Raw genomic sequence first — 21,823 nt, 5'->3', positions numbered from 1 at the left:
GAGGAAAATTCTCTGGCAACAGCTCTGGTGGACATTCCTGCAGTCAACATGCCAATTGCAAGCTCCCTCAAAACTTGAGACATCCATGGCATTGTGTTGTGTGACAAAACTGCACATTTTAGAGTGGCTGTTTATTGTCCCCAGCACAAGGTGCACCTGTGTAATGATGCTGTTTAATCAGCTTCTTGAGATGCCACACTTGTCAGGTGGCTATCTTGGAAAAGGAGAAATACTCACTAACAGGGATGTAACCAAATTTGAGAAGCTTTGTGCGCATGGAACATTTCTGGGATCTTTAATATTAGCTTATGAAAAATGTGACCAACACTTTAAATGTTGTGTTTATATTTTGGTCAGTATAGATCACATTAAAGATACGCTACCTCTACAACCACACAACTTTAGGTACAGAAATAACCTGCAATCTATGACCGTGGCATGTTTGCCACTGCAAGGAAAGGAACATTAGAACTGAAGCAATTTTCCAGGCCGTCCTTATTACTGGAACACAGTGGCTACGACTCTCCAGCTGTTCACATCTCCAGACATGATTCCAATTTTCAAACCTTTGAAAATACTTCCGAACATCATCACCTTTTAACTTTTTTGACAATCCTCAATAAGATCATTGCTGCTACATATTTCAGATGAATTCACCCGATTACATCATAAAGATGAAATCTCGGGACCGTTTCGAAAAGAAAAGAAAAATGCAAATCTATAGGGAGTCTTTAATCAGGAAAATGTTACAGGGAAATATTCCAATGACTACATTTAAATTATGAGGCAACTCCGTTTCAGTCATGTGCAATAGAAATGTCTAAATCCCATTCTTCACATTTAAAACCAAATAACTGAAAGGTCCAAATGCAGTCATTTTTACCTCAATATCAAATCATTTCAGGGTAACAATTAAGTACCTTACTGTGATTTATTTCAATAAAAATTGAAAAGAGCAATTTCTCAAGATTTTTGCTAGGACTGGGAGTGGTCTGGGTGAGTATTTTCAAACAGCTCTTACATTAAAAGAGCATCATAATTGTCACAGTAGTATTCCAACCCCAGCGAGGAAATATCTAGAAAATCATGTTTGACTGCATTGGTCCTTTAAGGATTCATACTGATCTAATCAAAACAGTTTGGCATATTTTCTTCTTGAAGTGCTTTCAGACAAGAGGGGGCGGGGCTACTTATAACTATGTATAACACATCAACATGTGAGCCTCTGAAATCCACAATGTCAATCAACTGGATAAGTGGCAGTGTTCCTCAGCCACTCACAACGTGAAGAGCAAATCTCATCTTCCCTATCCCTTCTCTGGGAACTAACGGTGTTAAGTGGCATTGTTCTAGTTGTGGCAGGTTTCCCTGCTGGTACTGCTCTGATAAGCAACATGAAGACAAAACATACCAGAGACAACACACGTCTCAACTTTGAGATGAAGGGGTCAACTGTTGTCAGACAACGCATACAGCACATGCCTGCCACACAACACATTTGCACACACTCTTTTCAGCCAACCTTTCAGACAACCCACTTCTACAGTTGAAAACAGCGGTTTAATCCTAGCTTCCCAAATAAACAAAAAATAAATGCATAAGAGATATTCTACAATGTATTCTCAATGGAGTATTACATGAAATCAAATGTACATATTAATTTGCAAATTATTTGTATTAATTAAAGTAGGTGCAAGACTTAACACGGGACACAGGCAAGGGACAGGGTTCTGTCTAGTTCTACTGGATAATCAGCACATGCATTAAGAGACTGTTGAATCCTCCAACATCTCAACAACCAAACAAGTAAACCAAAAACACAGCGAAAGAAACACCAGACCAGTTTTGTGAACTGATATAAATGATTGCCATTTGCAATATATCCGATTTTAACCGTAACGGAACCCCAATGTCAATGTTATGGGTCAAGTTATGACTGAAAATATATGACAGACTGTATATATTAATTTACAGTCTGTTAATCGTTTCTTTTTTGTGTTTAAAAAGTCTCAGGCTCATTTCACAGTGAGTGATGGAGAGAAAGGCATCCCTCCTGTTCAGCCAACACAGCATGTGATGTGTAGAGAGCAGAGTCCATGATGTCCTGTAACTGAGCCAGCCCACCTCCAGATCCTCCTGTCCGTCAGAACCTTGGGAAGGCCAGAGGATCTCCTCCAAGGTGAGCCAGCACAGCAACACCCTCCTAGCCAGGGACTTTTCTCCTCAGATCGACATGGCTTTACCTGGCTCATTTCAGCAAGGACTCCTGGAAGACGAGACAACGCATCAAGACAGAATATTGTGTAAAGGATTATTTAAAAGTGAGTAGTAACTTAGCATGAACATAGGCTGAGACTGGACACCGTTTGAAAGTAACATTACCTGGGTCTCTTTAGGCCCCTGGCTGGAAAGGTCCTCTGTTTTCACCTCCACAGGAGCTACATTGTTGGCCATCTGTAGGCTCCGGGTCACCGGCCCACCAGCTCGCTCCCTCGCTCTCAGAGAGAACCGTTCCCCTTCTTTCTTAGGCGGCACCTGAGACGGCTTCTGTAGGGGCAATTTCACCTCTGCTACCTTCTTGGGCGGCATTTCCTTGCCCGTGCGTTGCTTTGTCTGGGTTGCTGGCAGTGGTGCAGAGTTACTGGGAGTCTCGGAGGGCAACGGGGTGGGGGGTAATGATTGAACTTTGCCTTTTTTACTTTTCACGTTGAGAGAAACTGTGGCAGCAGGGAAAGAGGCTGGCCTCTTCGTACGCACCTGTGTGACGGCCGTCTTTCCTTTACCTGGCCGCGGTGTGGTCTCAGCCTCCGTAGAGCCGGGTCCAGAAGTGCGAGCGCGTGTTTTGCCCAGGGTTTTGGGCACCGGCTCAGCAGTCTCTGGCTGCTGGATCTCAGACTCTATGGTTCTCCTTCGAAGGCTCATGTTTTTATCAGCTGGTGTTGCCTCTTCTGCTGCTGCTCCCTTTTTGGCCTTTTTAGAGACAGGCTTCATGGGACAGCTGACTGCTATATGTTTACTGAGGCTGGCAGGGTAAGTGAACTCCCGACTGCAGTGAGGGCACACATGGACCTCCTGCGGCTCCTCCTCTTTAACCTGGCTTGGGGCCTTAGCAGTAGCAGCAGTCTTATTCCTCTGAGTGATGGCCTTCTGAACCAGCTGGTTCTTCTTCTTACTGAGGGAACTCATCTTGGTTTTGCCAAGCGGTTCTTGGTTGAAGTTCAGCCTCTTGGGTTGGCCCATTCTGCGGAAGGCGTTGTGCCCTGCGTTGGCAGCAGAGGCAGGTGACAGAGCTCCGTTCTGGGGCTTCACTATCTGTCTGAGAGGGATGGGGTTCTTCTTGGGAGTGTACCGCCTCTTATCACTGGCGTTGGCACAGGCTAGTATGTGCTTATGCAGCTCGGGCATGTTATCAAAGCTCTTGCCGCATTTGGTGCATCGGATGGCAGTGCTGAACGTCTGGGGGATGTTGTGGGTAGTGAAGTTGGTGGCCGAGGCCACTGAGTCTGCAGCCGTGCGGTTGTGGTAGGGGAAGGGGGGTGGCTTGAAACTGGGGTAGTGTTGATTAATGCCCAGGCGTACGTCTGGGCCTATAGGCTTGCCTCCTTCAGAAGCCATGATCTTTATTGTAGTATAGAGCTCTTCAGTTGGGTCCTCTGGTCCAGCCTCCTCATGCTTCCCGTTAGTATCAGGCTGCTCTTTCTTCACATCAGAGACCCCCTGGGAGGAGGCAGCTTCAGCAGAGGACTCAGGCCCTGTGGTTGAGGGGTTACTCTCCTCTTTGGCCCTGGCTGGGTCTGTGTAGTTCTGTGGCCTCAGCTTGCCACTCTCCACGGCTGCGTGTGTGCACGGCTGGCTGGGATGCAGGTCTTTGTGGTGCTGCTGGAGGTTGCAGAGGAAGGCGAACTCCTTGGAGCAGAAGGAGCAGACAAAGATGCGTCCCACACCATGGAGGGCTGTACGGTGCTCCAGCAGGGCCGGGGCATTGCCAAACAGCTGCACACAGAACTCACACCTGTAGGGCCACTCAGCCGCGTGCTCCACGATGTGCCGACTGAGCTCTTTGATGGAGCGGAAGGGATCCTCACACACGTTACACACAAAGCTCTTACTGAAGGGGTCTGGCTCCAATCCCTTCTCCTCCACCACCTCTTCAGAGGGCTTTTCAGCAGCAGCGGCAGATGGAGGTGAAGACCCTGTGGCACCAGGAGGAAGGCCTAAATCAGCCAGCTGATCCATGTGCTGGACCTCCTCTTTAATCACAGTGCTAGAGAGTGATGCTGGGGAGACCACTGACGGAGCTGGGACATCTGATATTCCAACAGGAGAGGTCGATGAGGCAGTGAGGGGGGATTCTGTTACGGGTGATAAAACAGGGAGTTCAGAGCATTGGGATTCCCCCTGTCCCTCAGTAATAATCGGTTCCAGGTCTGGGTTAATTTGGACATCTAAGAAAATGTGGTTCCCACTCCTAGCAGGTTTAGATTGTGCTGAGGACAGACTCACAGGGACAGCATCAGATACTGAGGGGGACTCTGTAGAGGGGTTTGATAAAGCTTTCCCGATAACGGGATCTGTATTGTGGGTGGGGTCTACTGGCTTAGTGACATCTCCATAACTGTTACTTACCGCAGCTAATATTGTCTCTGCTGTAGTAGAGTTAGATACACAAACTGGCTCGTCCTCACAATGGTCAATGGATCTGGGGGACATTTTAGGGGAGAGGACAGGGAGAGAGCTGGAAGTGGGAGAGTCTGATGAGGGCATAGAGGGTAGGACAGGGGGAGGTGGAGTTGGAGAGGTCAGGCTGGAGACGCAGGGGGAGGAGGGATTCATAGTGACAGGGGTTAGAGAGGGGGGAGAGGGATCGGCTGATTCAAAGGGCATATTGGAAGAGGGACTGTGAGAAGCTGTGCCTGTACCACTGCTTGCAGTATACTGAGAATCTGGGCTTCCCAGGGGACAAGAGCCCTCCTCTCCTGCTGGGTTTAAGCCAGCGTACTCATTCATCAACACCTTCTCTAGCATACTGGTATTGGGCTTCTTCTTCTTGGTGTGGGGCTGTGTTGGAGCTGGACTTCCCTTGGACTCTGGCTCCGCTGTACTCTTCCGACTCATGCTTAAATCCAGCACTTCCTCCCTGGGCGTCTTGTTGAAGCCGTCACTCCATTTACTGATGCCACTGGAAAGGTCCAAGGGCTGCTGATTACACGAGTTCCCTCCGGTCCGAGAGGCAGACCAGCTGCACCCGTCCTTCCCGCTGGGACTCATGGTGTTCCTCTCCTCTTTGCTGGACAGACTCCAGGCAGAGGAAATGCCCAGGCTCTCCAGCTTTGGCACCTTGAGGGTGTACAACGAGACCCCTGCCTCACTCTTACAGCCATCTGCTTTCAGCGCAGGGCTGAGCTGTGGAGACGAGGGAGGGGAAGCCGTTCTTCTCTTAAACCTGCCTGAGGCTGCAGGCAGAGACGTAACGGAGAGAGGGGGAGCTAATCTGTGGCTGTCTGCTATCAGGGCGATGGTGGGTTTCTGACCGTCTGTCTGAGTCTGGAGGAGCTGTTTGAGCTTAGGAGACAGATAGATAGTTTTCTCCTTTTGAAATGTTAATGAGTCTGAGGACTGAGGGAAGAGACTTTCCACCAACAAGGTAGATGAGGAAGACGTGGAGGAGGAAGAGGCAGAGGAGGACCCATTTTCAGACTCCATTTTAAGACTGGGCATGAGCGGGGGTGTCGACGTTCTCCTTTTCGTTGTGGGCTGGCTGAGGTTGGAGACCTGCTTCACAGCACAGGTCCTGGTGTCCACTTTGAAAGCCTGACTGATCTGATTGGGGCTGATGACCACTGCATCGAGACCAAACAGTGCTGCAGAACTGGAGTCCACTTCGATCACTTCACAGCCGCTGACTGAACTAGTGGACAGGATCTTGCCGTCGATGTACAGGCTGAGATTCTCCGAGATATTATTGGATATGTCGACCATGTACTCCTCTCGGTCCCCCTCATCCTCAGTGTCTGCACTGGGCACATAGACAGGGGGTGGGCTGGCACTGGGGGACTGCTCAGGCAGACGCTGCTGCTGCTGCTGTTGCGGGCTCTCCTGCAGCAGCATGCCTTTCCTGCGTACACCCTTGGGCAGTAAGTGGCGCTCGTGGATTCTGCGCTGGTGTCTGCGCATGTTAGTGTGAGTGCCGAAAGCCTTATTACAGTACTTGCAAGGATGAAGCTCTTTTGTCTCTCCATTCTCATCCACGATAAAGGGCTGGTCACTCTCAGCCGCAGGGTCCTTCCTCACAACCTGAGGGCTCTGCATAAGTCCTCCAGGGAGCGGAGACCCCATGACAACGTAGTGGCCAGAGACAGTGGCACAGTCTGGGCTGGAACAGTCAGCCTGCCCCAGTGGACTGAGTAAAGTAGCAGTCCCAGCCAGTGAGCCAGGCCTTTGGCCTTTGTTCTTTGGCCCGTTCTCATGCCTCCGCTCGTGCCGCCGACGTCCCACCTGCGAGCCAAAGGACTTGCCACAGTAACGGCATTTGAACGTGTGAGTTTGTTGGTTTGCAGTGGCATGGATGTGGGTGTGGCGCTCCAAGCCCTGTTTGGTGGAGAAATGGCGCTCGCAGTGCTGGCAGGGATGGGACTCCTCTCCGTGGGGGTCACCTTCAAGGTCAGGGTCAAGGTATGGGTCAGCCTCTGGTTCAGGCCTTGGTAGGGATGAGGCAGTCTGAAGGCTCCCAGGCCCCACCTCACCTGGACTGCTATGGCTTCGTGGCAGATCAGGCTGCTCACACCTATCCCCCGACTCAGCTTCAGTAGCAGACCGAGCACTCTGCGACGGCCGCTGCTGCAGATCCCCTGGTTCTTCCTCATCACCCTCCTCATCCTTCTCTCTCATTGCTGCTGAGATGAACTGGGCTTGAGAGAGGCTGTTACTCCCCATGGTGGAGCTCTCCCGAGTCCCCTGTGAAGGCCCTGGAGACTGAGAGGGTCTCTCGTCCTCCCCATTTGGACCTAAAACCGCAGAGCAACAGAATATAAAAAGTAACATTTAATTTCACCGTAAAAAAATATTCAGAATTTAAAGGGGGAAACCCAGCCGAAATGGTTGAAATACATGAATAACATGACTTAACTTGCTCCATCTGAACAGACTTCCCAAATTACAAATATCTATTATAAAATGGGGCAACTTACCTTCCTCTGTATCCCACATCTCTGTGACAATAGGTTTGGTTCCGCCTGTTTGTTTGGGCCCACGGAATCCACCCAAACAAGCCTGTCTGGCTTTTTCCAACAGTTTTCTGGCTAAGGTAGAAAGCACACATCAACCAACAAACATTAGCCAAACTCAAATAAAAAAATTCACACCAAAGCAATACTGGTAAGATGTGGAATGTAGTTTCTTTAAAATGTTGACATTGGACTACTTCTACATAAGTAAATGCACTATCAGAAAGATGTTCAGAGAAGTGAACAGCTAGTGGGGAAAGTGTACTAATTCACACCTCAACTCACAACTGTGCTGTGTATTGGTTGGCACTTAAAACTACATGGAATATCAAACCCATAATATTATATTTGTTTAACAGAAAGTAAAGCAATTTTCTGTATGACTGCTGAACAGGATCTTAAACAATGTAGGCCAAGTACCATATGTGCTTGTGTCATCAATTGTCTTTCGATATTACCATACAGAATGTTTTTTTCCCTTCTTCTAAACAGCTGCAGGATTAAAAGTCAGGCTAACATCCAATACGGTCAAATACAACTTCTGGCCTAAATGAATTTTCACAGCTATGATGCCTTCATTCAGATTTTTTCAAGCCATACTAAACACTAAGCTACATAATGCACAAACTGTCATGCGAAGAGACATGGATATTTTTGGAATGGCTGATCAATGTAGTGGTTATGTCCCTAGGCAGGAGACCATTTTGAGTTGATATCAGCCAGCCTCAAGAGACTGGGCTAGCATCCAGTCATCACTGGATTTGCTGTGACAAGGTCATCTGGCCTGGCCTACAAAGCCTGATTCATGCCACAGAAACACATGTTGCAGCTCAGTCACCTGTGCCCCTCAAATTGGTTTCAAGTCAGCAAAATAAGCAAGTTTGAGTGCTTGAAAACAAGCATTGAAATTGTGCTAGCATTTAGTTTTCCCCCAGAAGTTAATTTACTTACATTGAAAGATTATATGGTGTATAGATAGTTCCCACTTGTTGGAAATTTGATGCAGGTATGTACATGATTTGTCAAATAGGGATTGCAGATAAATGACAAGTAGGCTCTCTCAACAGACAATTCTGAATGTTGAGACTTTAACACAACTCACTGATAGTACTCAATAGGCCTTTTAACATGGCAATGTTCTTAGCCCCTGGCTATCCTTAGTCCCAGGCAAAAACTGGTCGTGGGCAAGCTAAGCCTGTGTGCACACAAACAGAGTTGCCTGAAACCAACCGTCACTTTTCTGGAGTAAAATATTCAAATTGGGAGACATTGGAACACTGATTGACTAGCCCTGCAAAGTCAGTGCCACCCTGCTCTGGAGCAGGGCCAGCAAGACCACTTTTTTTATGAGTGTGAAAACGCTGGAATTAGAATGCACCGTAGTGAATGAGAGAAAACAGACAGGCCGCGAGCGTCAATGCCGTCATGCACTTCACATAAGAACGCAAGTCTATTTTTCCCCCGCATCTACGTGAAGCAATTCCGGTATAGCGAGCATATAAAACGCCACAAAATACCGTTTGTGCATTGTTACGTTTGAAACTGTGACATGTATAAGTTAGTTAGAAAGTGTCTTTTGTGTTAAGTTTAGCTGCCAGTGACAATAATACATATTTGAAAGCAATAACTTTATGCCTACCTTTGTTGATGCCAAGCACAGACATATAGCCTAGGCAGGCTACGACTGGGAAACTCGAACTCCGTTCAAGAGAGAATACTGTTATGTATAAATAACCAGACTAGCTACATTCTTTAAAAACTGCTAGGGTGTATTAACCAACGTTACAACGCTCCTGTTCGTGATCCAACATAACAGGTACGGTGGCTCCCGTAGGACATAATGTGAGTCAAAATGAACACAATAATTCACAAGGGCTACATAGCAAACATAAATATAACGGTTTATTATGGCTTTTCATAACAATTAAATTGGCATAAACTGCTTAGTGCATGTTAATTGACGCTCTACTCGCACGCAAATTAACGTAATCCGTGTGGTTTCAGTTTTGCCCTGGGATAAAAGCTCTTTTAGCCCTGTGCATTGGTGTGAACGTGACTATTTAGTTAACCTTTAACGAGGCAAGAACAAATTCTTATTTTAAAATGACGGCTTACCCCGGACAAACCCTCCCCTCACACAGACGACGCTGGGCCAATTGTGCACCGCCATATGCGTCTCCCGATCACTATTCAGTCAATAAATCAGTGCAAATTAAAAACAGACCGGGGTTGAATGCATAGATAGGCCTACACCAAACTTGACAATCATAGACAGTCATTCATATTGAAAGGAAAACACGATGTCAATTTCAAAGAGAGAGAGAAAAAAGTATGAATTTCATTCTAGCAGGTAATTATTATGCAAAATGCAACTCGATTTTAAGATTTGGTATTGTTGAGAAAGGAAGGGTGGGACTACAGAACTTGTGCAACTACATGCATCCTGGGCCTAGTCTGCAGCACTACATTACCTCAACTTTGCATTGACTTTGGCTGACTAGCTAGCTCGTAGCTACAGTCCCGATGCCAAATGAAAATGGAGCTCACTTACCTGGGAAACATGAACATTTGTCAAAGTATAAGAAACCTATACCGTTCAGCTAAATCGTGTTTGTTTCGTCGAAAATTATTAAAGGGTGTTTCATTTCAGGGCAGGCATATTCCCAGCGATGGCACAGACAAAATTGATCAACGTACCCAGGTAGCTAACTAGATGTAGCTAAGGGTTTACAGCACATGTATGACACATACCTCGAGTAATCTACCATCCCTTTACCACAACTGTTTATCAGTTATTTTCTGAACACAAAAACTAGCACTTTGCAGTCTAGCACGCCCGTGCTTGACCTAGCCTGTTAGCTCGCGAGCTAGCTATCCGAGATTAATTGACAGCAGAGTGAAACAAACCGATCAGACTATGCAATCCCTAACCTGCAAGTCCTGTAACATAACTAGCTAATTGGATACCTCTTAAATATAGGTAAGTAGCAAATGGATCAACGGATCAAATAACGTGGCTCGCAAATAAGTTGCTAGTCTGGAAAGGTCACATCCCAGAAAACTCGGTGGCTGGTTCGTGGTGACGTTTACGTTAGGTAGCTAACTTATTTATCCGACAAGCCAATGTTGACAGTATTGTGCTGTCTGTGTTGTTACATAATAGCTACCAATTTAGCTGCAATCAACCTTTATGAATTAACAGTAACATAAAACTACATTTGAGATAGAAAGTTTGGAAAGGAAAATTACTGCATCTAGTTAGTTACACCTCACTGTACTGTTAGCTAAGCTAGCTAGCTAGCATGCTATTCAAGAATTCAACTTCGAATGGGCGTAAGGACAATTTCCTTCGACTTCTGCCACCCACAGCCAGCTATCGTATCGAAGAGCTTGGTAAATATGTACTGCAAAATTTAATAGAGAATTTAGAATTTTAGGGGTATACGCCTTACCTCGCTTTGCCCTGGGTGAATGTTTCTTGTTCAGATTGCTGGCTCTTTCTTCCTCTAATGCAGCTGTTATCTCAGGGTTGTCTTCCCCATTGTACCACACCAGCAACTCTTCCCCGGGTCCTATTGGCTGTTACAAGAAAAGAGGAGAATGGGAACAAATCAGAGACAGGTTTGCTGAGAGACAGGATGAAATACTTGGGCTCTTGTTGTGCCTGTCAAGTCCAACAAGAATGTTAGGTCCTGACATTTCAGTAGCTGTAGATGGCAAACTATGTATTTTTTTTTTTAAATGTAATTCCTTTATAAATGGTTTATTATACCCAACTATAGCAGAGACAGCATAAAACTAATTTGTATTTTGCATGAATTAAAAAAAAAAGTTTACCACAATTCTCTCATTTGGCTTCAATGAGAATAACCCCCATACTAGCCAGCAGATCCGACCGCTTGCTTACATCTGCACTAGGGTTGGACAGAATCCCTGTGTAGATTAAGACGCTGCGGAGCCAGCGTGAGATATGGCTTGGGAAAACGTACCTCAATCCAGGAATGAGAAATGCGTTGTACTACAAATTGGCACATTATCCCAACTGTTACACAGAGAAGATTGAACACTAAATAGCCAGTACTCTTGCATTCACATGCCTAAATAGCAAACCATCACTCTGCTTTAATGCTCAAATGTTTAGAGAATAACATTTTACCAGTGAGACTTCATGTCTGAATTACCCGTAACACTTTGTAGTAAATGGCTCGGTTGATCTCCATGGGGAAAAGGTTCTGTTCTTGAGTGGAGTGTGCCCAGTTTACATACCGTAGCCAGTTCCCCTTCATGGGGTCTGTAGCATCCACACACATCCAGCCCCTGGCCGGAAAATACACCTACAGACGACAGATTGGTTATCTGGATGATAATCTTTAAAATGTTATGAAAACGGATAACAGCATATATAATATGGAGGGTGTGCTGTGCCTGTGATGTTTACAACCTAGATGTCTGTGAAGGTACTGTAGATCTTTGAGGCTGCTGCTCACCTCCCACATGTAAAGATTGCTGGACACCTGGGACCTCTTTTTTCTCTCTCCTATAAACGGGCCGAACCTCTTGCCTTTAGGGATTAGCCTCGAGGCCCAGACACCTGGGGAAAAGAGTGGAGGAAAATCCCAAACCAAAACCCCACTGCCTACTAAATGTTGCCTAGGCAACTTCCTGCCATTGGGGGATATCGATCCCAAATCAAATTCATCTTACAAATGCAGATTTTTTAAAGTTGGCCAGAATTGGACATGCACTACAACATTCACAATAACCATACAATATAGGAAAGCTTTCAGACTCTAAAAATGTGTTAAGGTGTGCCGATTCTCTGAGGCATGCCAGAACAGGCTGGAGATGATTCTTTTTCTTGAGTTGAAAGCCTTCATAATGTACTCTGCGTCCACTGCCAGATGTAGTTCTTCCTCTCCCTTGTGATCACTGGTCGTTACTGATCAGGAGCTACACTTATATGAGCTACACTCATGCCACAGTCAGAAACCACAGAGCCGCTCATTGCATATCGTACGGTGCACTGCTAGCGAAATTTTACCACCAACGAATGATCATTGATCACTTATCTACAAAACTGAAAAGTGATGTGACGTTAGAACAAACCCAAAGCAGCTCATTTTCAACTCACCAATGCGACTTTGATCAACAGCAGAGCAGCTTAGTCTCATAATATCGGGCAAGCCCTTCCACACGTGGCGTGGAATGTCAGTGAGCTTTTCCTTTGTCCCTCCAGGAACTGCCATAGTCACCTAGAATATAACACACAATTTCATATCTAAAGCAGACCACCACCCTGACCCAAACATAAAAACACTCTCTCACCGGGAACACTGTAAAACTGAGAATAAATGCATTGGCTTCTTTTACCTGCTCATGTAAGACTCTGGGTCTGGCACTTTGGGCAGGCTGTGCTCATATTGGATGTAAAGGGGAGGCAGCACAGGAGACATGTATAATTGTGGTCTCAGGATAATAGTCAATCCTATGGTTGGATAATAGCATTGAGGCAGACTGCCGATGCCACATATAGCCACATGATCGTGACTCTGGCAGAGTTACTACTGATTATGAAGGGGATAGCTATCATTACTAGTACTCCACTATAATTAGGATTAACTACCCCTTTATTAACAACACAAGGTGAAATATAAGACACGCATTTTTGTGGAATCAAGTTGTTCTTATTACATCAAGCTTGAGAAGCACAGGTAGCAAGTTCTTTTTGTAAGAGGTTGTATTTGCTACTCATAAGGTACTGTATTAGGAGAGGAGAGGGGATTCTAAGGCAAACTGTCCTGGCTGTCACTGGTTCAAAATATCACACTCCTTTATATAGTTGACAAACTCCGACACAAAGCAGATTACATGGAGGCCAGGCACATTTTCTCAAGCTGCAGACATGCCAGCATGCATATATTTGAGATTGTAGTATGAATTCAGTGTAATAACTCATTACTGTAGTAGACTTTTCCATAGCCTGGAATACAGTGATGTGATCATCTCCATAAGTAAGGCCTAACTCACCAAACAAGTGCAAGAAAATGCCTTCAGTAGGCTATAGGCTGCACTCATGTTGAATATAGGGTAGTATAAGGTCTTTTAAGGTCTTTTAAAAGCTTTCAAAATATGACAATTTTACAGTTACAACGGAAAGAGACTAGCCTTCTAACTATCAGCTAAACCATTATTGATCCAGAACTTTCCGAAACTTTCATGAACAAATCAATTAGGCCTACATTTGGAGAGTTTTCACACCCCTAGACTTTTTCCAGATTCTAAAATTGATTAAATGGGCATTTCAAGGTCCTGGAGTGGCCATGCCAGTCCATGCCAGTCTCACCTCATCTCACCTCATACAAAATCTTTGGAGGGAGTTGAAAGTCCGTGTTGCCCAGCAACAGACCCCAAACATCACTGCTCTAGAGGAGATCTGCATGGAGGAATGGGCCAAAATACCAGCAACAGTGTGTGAAAACCTTGTGAAGACTTACAGAAAACGTTTGACCACTGTCATTGCCAACAAAGGGTATATAACAAAGTATTGAGATAAACTTTTGTTATTGACCAAATACTTATTTTCCACCATAATTTGCAAATAAATTCATTAAAAATCCTACAATGCGATTTTCTGGATTTTTTTTCTCATTTTGTCTGTCATAGCTGAAGTGTACCTATGATGAACATTACAGGCCTCTCTCATCTTTTTAAGTGGGAGAACTTGCACAATTGGTGGCTGACTAAATACTTTTTTGCCCCACTGTATGTATATAGGCAGCAGCCTCTAATGTGCTAGTGATGGCTATTTAACAGTGAGATGGCCTGAAATATAGGCATTGAAAAGGCATTCCTTTTTTATAATGGCTATTTATTAGCAAATTGTCTGAAAACAATCCAACACAAAATATGTTGCCAAAAATATTGCCTTTTTAATAATCGATCATATATTATAATGCTGCCTTTATTAGGCTATTGCCTAGATTTACCAGTAATCTTACATAAAATAACAAAGAAATCATGTGCTTGGAGTGTTCTGAGATATCAAGCAAGTTTTACAAACGAATAGCTAGAGGGTATCATGTATATTTCTTTTATATTGTTAACCCAATGGCTTGACCGAACAGTTGCGCGAGATGTTTGATAGAACATCACAGCCAAATTATTTTACAAAATGCATTTTATTGTTATCCTTGTACATCGACGATTCGAATGGTAGCCTATTCCAAACCGATTCGAATGGTAGCCTATTCCAAACCGATTCGAATGGTAGCCTATTCCAAACCGATTCGAATGGTAGCCTATTCCAAACCGATTCGAATGGTAGCCTATTCCAAACCGATTCGAATGGTAGCCTATTCCAAACCGATTCGAATGGTAGCCTATTCCAAACCGATTCGAATGGTAGCCTATTCCAAACCGATTCGAATGGTAGCCTATTCCAAACCGATTCGAATGGTAGCCTATTCCAAACCGATTCGAATGGTAGCCTATTCCAAACCGATTCGAATGGTAGCCTATTCCAAACCGATGCAACCATCGACTGCGTGTCTCTGGTTTTCCAATGTAGCCACTTACATGCCAACCGGTTTGACTGAGATACCGGTTTGACTGAGATACCGGTTTGACTGAGATACCGGTTTGATTGAGATACCGGTATGATTGGGATACCGGTTTGATTGAGATACCGGTTTGATTGGGATACCGGTTTGATTGAGATACCGGTATGATTGGGATACCGGTTTGATTGAGATACCGGTTTGACTGAGATACCGGTTTGACTGAGATACCGGTTTGATTGGGATACCGGTTTGATTGAGATACCGGTATGATTGGGATACCGGTTTGATTGGGATACCGGTTTGATTGAGATACCGGTATGATTGAGATACCGGTATGATTGAGATACCGGTATGATTGGGATACCGGTATGATTGAGATACCGGTATGATTGGGATACCGGTTTGATTGGGATACCGGTTTGATTGGATTTTGATTGATACCGTTTGATTGATACGGTGGGATACCGGTTTGATTGAGATACCGGTTTGATTGGGATACCGGTTTGATTGAGATACCGGTATGATTGGGATACCGGTATGATTGGGATACCGGTATGATTGAGATACCGGTATGATTGAGGATACCGATTGGGATACCGGTATGATTGGGATACGGTATGATTGGGATACCGGTATGATTGGGATACCGGTAGTGATTGAGATACCGGTGATTGAGATACCGGTATGATTGATACCGGTATGATTGAGATACCGGTATGATTGAGATACCGGTATGATTGGGATACCGGGATTGGGATACGGTATGATTGATTGGGATACCGATTGACCGGTATGATTGGGATACCGGTATGATTGGGATACCGGTATGATTGGGATACCGGTATGATTGAGATACCGGTATGATTGAGATACCGGTATGATTGGGATACCGGTATGATTGGGATACCGGTATGATTGGGATACCGGTATGATTGAGATACCGGTATGATTGAGATACCCGTGTTCACATATTTGTGCACTTACCTGTTTTAGTTTGATCAGCACTCATTTGTATTTATCTGCTGAAAATGGAGGATGGAGGCTTGAGTCGAAAGGCTTTCCAATGACTAACTATTCATTTGGGTTGTGGAGCAGGGAGATGCAGGCGGCTCGTGCAACTATCGACTTGGCATTGTTCAATTCGTTTCTTTAAAGATTTTTGCAAGGACTCTGTGCAGAATGGACAACAGACTTCTCTTGAAAAATGTATTAATAATTGTTTTCAAGCATCTACGCCCAAGTCACTCAGTAGCCTAACCTCAATTGTCAATTTGTTGACCAATGGTCTTGTCATGTCTCACATCATTATTAAATGGCATATTCAATGGCATTTAGATACAGTACTACAAGAAATTCATGTCCACTAATCAATCACATTTTTATTCGGCCCATGCCACATGTAAATGTTATTATCAGGCAAATAACACTGATAGTTGGTGTCTAAAAAATGTACACAATCATTTGATTACATATATCCTTTAATTTCTTACCTTCAGGATGTGGAAGTATGTAGGTTAAATATCCTCATAGTATTTTTTAAATATTTATTTCCAGGAGTATTACTTTGTACTTGAAAATAAAGCATGAAAGACTATTACATGAATTACAAGAATGTATTGTGTATTTTCTTGCAGAGATTGCTTTTTGCTCAATCCAACACACACCTGGGAACCCTGGAAGACTGCCGTGCAGCACCCCTAGAGCTGTTATAGGGCCGAGTGCCAAGCTCAAGGGAACAGAGGCATATTATGGCATCAAGAATCAAATAACATTTTATTGGTCACATACACATATTTAGCAAATGTTATTGCGGGTGTAGCGAAATGCTTGTATTCCTAGCTCCAACAGTGCAGTAGTATCTAACAACTCACAATAATACACACACATCTAAAAGTCAAAGAATGGAATTAACAAATATATAAATATTAGATATTAGTTCGAGCAATGTCGGAGGGGCATTGACTAAAATATAGTACAGTAATAACATATGAGATGAGTAAAGCAGTATGTAAACATTATTTAAACATGATTCAAGTGACTAGTGTTCCATTATTAAAGTGGCCAGTGATTTCAAGTCTATGTATGTAGGGCAGCAGCCTCTAGGGTGCAGGGTTGAGTATAGTGATGGCTATTTAGCAGTCTGATGGCCTTGAGATCAAAGCTGTTTTTAAGTCTCTTCGTCCCAGCATTGATGCACCTGTACTGACCTCGCCTTCTGGATGATAGCGGGCTGAACAGGCTGTGGCTCGGGAGGTTTATGTCCTTGATGATCTTTTTGGCCTTCGTGTGAATCCTGATGCTGCCTCACGCTAACAGATTTTCCCTTTAGACTATGAATGGAAGTTTTCTTAAAAACACATTGATTTAATCACATGTTATCTTTTTTGTTTTAAATAATGAAATACATTTAAAATGTGCTACTGCTACAGAGTAACCAGGGAAACCGGTCCTTGTCAAAGTTCCGTTCCAAACATGTTAGTGGCCAGCAGAGGAGGCTGTGTTCCCACACAATGTAGGTGATTATATAACCCTCCTTTCTTTCTCCCAACAGAAGAGCACAGTCATTCCAATAAATGTTTACCAAGTCTCAAGCCAAATAGTATACAGTTCATTATCCATGGTTAATTGTCAACCTGACCAATAAGTGTCTCTCATTTATGTTGTTGGATAACGGATTTAAGAATTCATTAGCAAACCTCGGGCATTGTTAATATATTATACTGAGATTCATGTATCAAAATGACTTTTGAAAAAAATAAAATCACCAAATTTTAACATCTTGTCACGATGAGCACATGTTCAACTTTATTTTAAAAAGTGATTCCATCTCAAGAGGTTAAATTTAAAAAATGACTATAGGAAGTGCCTAATTAAGTGCCAAAAAGTAACAGGGTTGGTCATAACAAGCATCCATTCCCCCTGTTGTGTGCAACAGGGAGGGGCAATCAAAAATTCTAGCCTGTCTATCTATAATAACAGGGATGACGTGTTATTCTAGCCTGTCTATCTATAATAACAGGGATGACGTGTTATTCTAGCCTGTCTATCTATAATAACAGGGATGACGTGTTATTCTAGCCTGTCTATCTATAATAACAGGGATGACGTGTTATTCTAGCCTGTCTATCTATAATAACAGGGATGACGTGTTATTCTAGCCTGTCTATCTATAATAACAGGGATGACGTGTTATTCTAGCCTGTCTATCTATAATAACAGGGATGACGTGTTATTCTAGCCTGTCTATCTATAATAACAGGGATGGGTTGACGTGTTATTCTAGCCTGTCTATCTATAATAACAGGGATGACGTGTTATTCTAGCCTGTCTATCTATAATAACAGGGATGATCTATAATAACAGGGATGACGTGTTATGTTATTCTAGCCTGTCTATCTATAATAACAGGGATGACGTGTTATTCTAGTTATCTATAATAACAGGAATCTAGCCTGTCTATCTATATGGGTAACAGGGATGACGTAACAGGGATGACGTTATTCTAGCCTGTCTATCTATAATAACAGGGATGACGTGTTATTCTAGCCTGTCTATCTATAATAACAGGGTTGATGTGTTATTCTAGCCTGTCTATCTATAATAACAGGGATGACGTGTTATTCTAGCCTGTCTATCTATAATAACAGGGATGACGTGTTATTCTAGCCTGTCTATCCATTTTTATTTATTTTATTTTATTTCACCTTTATTTAACCAGGTAGCCAAGTTGAGAACATGTTCTCATTTACAATTGCGACCTGGCCAAGATAAAGCAAAGCAGTTCGACACATACAACGACACAGAGTTACACATGGAGTAAAACAAACATACAGTCAATAATACAGTATAAACAAGTCTATATATGATGTGAGCAAATGAGGTGAGATAAGGGAGGTAAAGGCAAAAAAAAGGCCATGGTGGCAAAGTAAATACAATATAGCAAGTAAATCACTGGAATGGTAGATTTGCAATGGAAGAATGTGCAAAGTAGAAATAAAAATAATGGGGTGCAAAGGAGCAAAATAAATAAATAAATGAAATACAGTAGGGAAAGAGGTAGTTGTTTGGGCTAAAATATAGGTGGGCTATGTACAGGTGCAGTAATCTGTGAGCTGCTCTGACAGTTGGTGCTAAAAGCTAGTGAGGGAGATAAGTGTTTCCAGTTTCAGTGCTTTTTGTAGTTCGTTCCAGTCATTGGCAGCAGAGAACTGGAAGGAGAGGCGGCCAAAGAAAGAATTGGTTTTGGGGGTGACTCGAGAGATATACCTGCTGGAGCGTGTGCTTCAGGTGGGAGATGCTATGGTGACCAGCGAGCTGAGATAAGGGGGGGACTTTACCTAGCAGGGTCTTGTAGATGACATGGAGCCAGTGGGTTTGGCGACGAGTATGAAGCGAGGGCCAGCCAACGAGAGCGTACAGGTCGCAATGGTGGGTAGTATATGGGGCTTTGGTGACAAAACGGATTGCACTGTGATAGACTGCATCCAATTTGTTGAGTAGGGTATTGGAGGCTATTTTGTAAATGACATCGCCAAAGTCAAGGATTGGTAGGATGGTCAGTTTTACAAGGGTATGTTTGGCAGCATGAGTGAAGGATGCTTTGTTGCGAAATAGGAAGCCAATTCTAGATTTAACTTTGGATTGGAGATATTTGATATGGGTCTGGAAGGAGAGTTTACAGTCTAACCAGACACCTAAGTATTTGTAGTTGTCCACGTATTCTAAATCAGAGCCGTCCAGAATAGTGATGTTGGACAGGCGGGTAGGTGCGGGTAGCGATCGGTTGAAGAGCATGCATTTAGTTTTACTTGTATTTAAGAGCAATTGGAGGCCACGGAAGGAGAGTTGTATGGCATTGAAGCTTGCCTGGAGGGTTGTTAACAGTGTCCAAAGAAGGGCCAGAAGTATACAGAATGGTGTCGTCTGCGTAGAGGTGGATCAGAGACTCACCAGCAGCAAGAGCGACCTCATTGATGTATACAGGGAAGAGAGTCGGTTCAAGAATTGAACCCTGTGGCACCCCCATAGAGACTGCCAGAGGTCCGGACAGCAGACCCTCCGATTTGACACACTGAACTCTATCAGAGAAGTAGTTTGTGAACCAGGCGAGGCAATCATTTGAGAAACCAAGGCTGTCGAGTCTGCCGATGAGGATGTGGTGATTGACAGAGTCGAAAGCCTTGGCCAGATCAATGAACCCGGCTGCACAGTAATGTTTCTTATCGATGGCGGTTAAGATATCGTTTAGGACCTTGAGCATGGCTGAGGTGCACCCATGACCAGCTCTGAAACCAGATTGCATAGCAGAGAAGCTATGGTGAGATTCGAAATGGTCGGTAATCTGTTTGTTGACTTGGCTTTCGAAGACCTTAGAAAGGCATGGTAGGATAGATATAGGTCTGCAAGCAGTTTGGGTCAAGAGTGTCCCCCCCTTTGAAGAGGGGGATGACCGCAGCTGCTTTCCAATCTTTGGGGATCTCAGACGACACGAAAGAGAGGTTGAACAGGCTAGTAATAGGGGTGGCAACAATTTCGGCAGATAATTTTATAATAACAGGGATGACGTGTTATTCTTGCCTGTCTATCTATAATAACAGGGATGACGTGTTATTCTAGCCTGTCTATCTATAATAACAGGGATGACGTGTTATTCTAGCCTGTCTATCTATAATAACAGGGATGACGTGTGATGCTCGACAGACACAGTTTCCCACAACAAAAGACCAGAAAAAGGATTTTCAAATCAAATATTAGTTAACAACTTCTACTTAAATATCAAATGGACGCAAAAGGGACTAATTTTGTGGAAGACCCAGGTAGTGGTTGGTTTGTAAAGCACTTGTTTCAACTGCTTCCCTAATTTCATTGGTCAGTGTAATAAAACACCCAGAGCTGACTCCTCCCATCTTCCACAAGACTTCACCCTCAACTACCAGGTCATCCTTCCTGGCTCCTCGACTCAGCTGTCAGCAGTACTCCAGCTCTGAGATGGGCATTCCCCCCTTGACAGCAACTTCTCATGCCTTCCCACTCAGGATGTCCATCATTGACCCTCATGCACACAGCTTGGCCATAGGAGCTCTTTAAAGGGCCTCATATAGAACATCCTGTTCTCTCATCAACATAAATATTGTATGTGTGAGCACTGAGCAGTGCACATACTGTTCCTGCAACATGCCTCTGTGTGGGTGACACAGGACCTTCCTCTCTTGTAAAAAAAAAAACTTGAGAGGTATTGATGTACCTTACAAATCTGGCCTTGCCACTGACTTGAATATGTGTAGTATGATGTTTTTGTGGTCTATTCAATATGGTGAATCGATCACTGGAGATCGGTTCAAAAGAACACCAGTCAGTGATTATTTATTCAATAACTTGCCTTTTACAATTGAATTGGAACTTGAAGACAGGTGCAAAAGTAATTGTGTTTAGATTCATAGACAAGATTTTACGCTAGCACATAATTTTTGGGGTTCTTATTACATAGTAGTTATATATTTACACTGTATCAAGTTTTGTAATGAATTGCAATACATAATTATATAGTAATAACATGTAATTGCAGTCTGTAATTACAGAGGTGTAACAATGAAGGCTTGTTACAAATGGGCAAGTTTAGTTGCTACTCAGCTGCATCCGATTCAGTAATAACTATCACAAGGTTGGAAACTCTTGTGGACAGATATGCTGGGTGTCCCGGGATTACATAGGCTCTAATTACCTACCTTTGAATGTACACTCTTCAAAATGTCTACTCAATGTCGTTGCTAGCACTTGGTTGAGTTTACAAAAACAGATCAGATGTAGGTAAACCTCACTGACTGGGGTCTACCATACGGGTGTCATCCTCGAGTGGGAGGATAAACACACTAGTACACCACAGAGTATGTGTACTATCTACATAGTACAATGCAATTACTACGTGTTACACTTCATTTTCCAGCTTAATATTGTGTATCTTGAGGGGTACTTACATACTTAATGTGTACATCTGCTGCAGCTTCAATTGGAACAATCAGGACAGCTTCTGCTGGGGCAGCT

At 43.8% G+C, this 21,823-nt stretch overlaps 1 protein-coding gene across 1 annotated transcript; it reads right to left on the bottom strand.

Annotated features, from left to right (window-relative positions):
* Positions 1-711: 711 nt before the first annotated feature.
* LOC135540258 (PR domain zinc finger protein 2-like) lies at positions 712-10,664 on the bottom strand. Its single transcript, XM_064966801.1, has 4 exons — positions 8,863-10,664; positions 7,188-7,298; positions 2,383-7,004; positions 712-2,266 (listed from the first exon to the last, which is right to left on the bottom strand). Exons 1-4 carry the CDS (start codon positions 8,885-8,887, stop codon positions 2,249-2,251), a joined length of 4,776 nt encoding a protein of 1,591 aa, XP_064822873.1. The 5' UTR covers positions 8,888-10,664; the 3' UTR covers positions 712-2,248.
* Positions 10,665-21,823: the final 11,159 nt, after the last annotated feature.

The sequence above is a fragment of the Oncorhynchus masou genome, chromosome 5 (genome assembly GCF_036934945.1).
Source record: "Oncorhynchus masou masou isolate Uvic2021 chromosome 5, UVic_Omas_1.1, whole genome shotgun sequence".
Taxonomy (NCBI): domain Eukaryota; kingdom Metazoa; phylum Chordata; class Actinopteri; order Salmoniformes; family Salmonidae; genus Oncorhynchus; species Oncorhynchus masou.
This window is presented reverse-complemented; position numbering and strand designations above follow the sequence as displayed.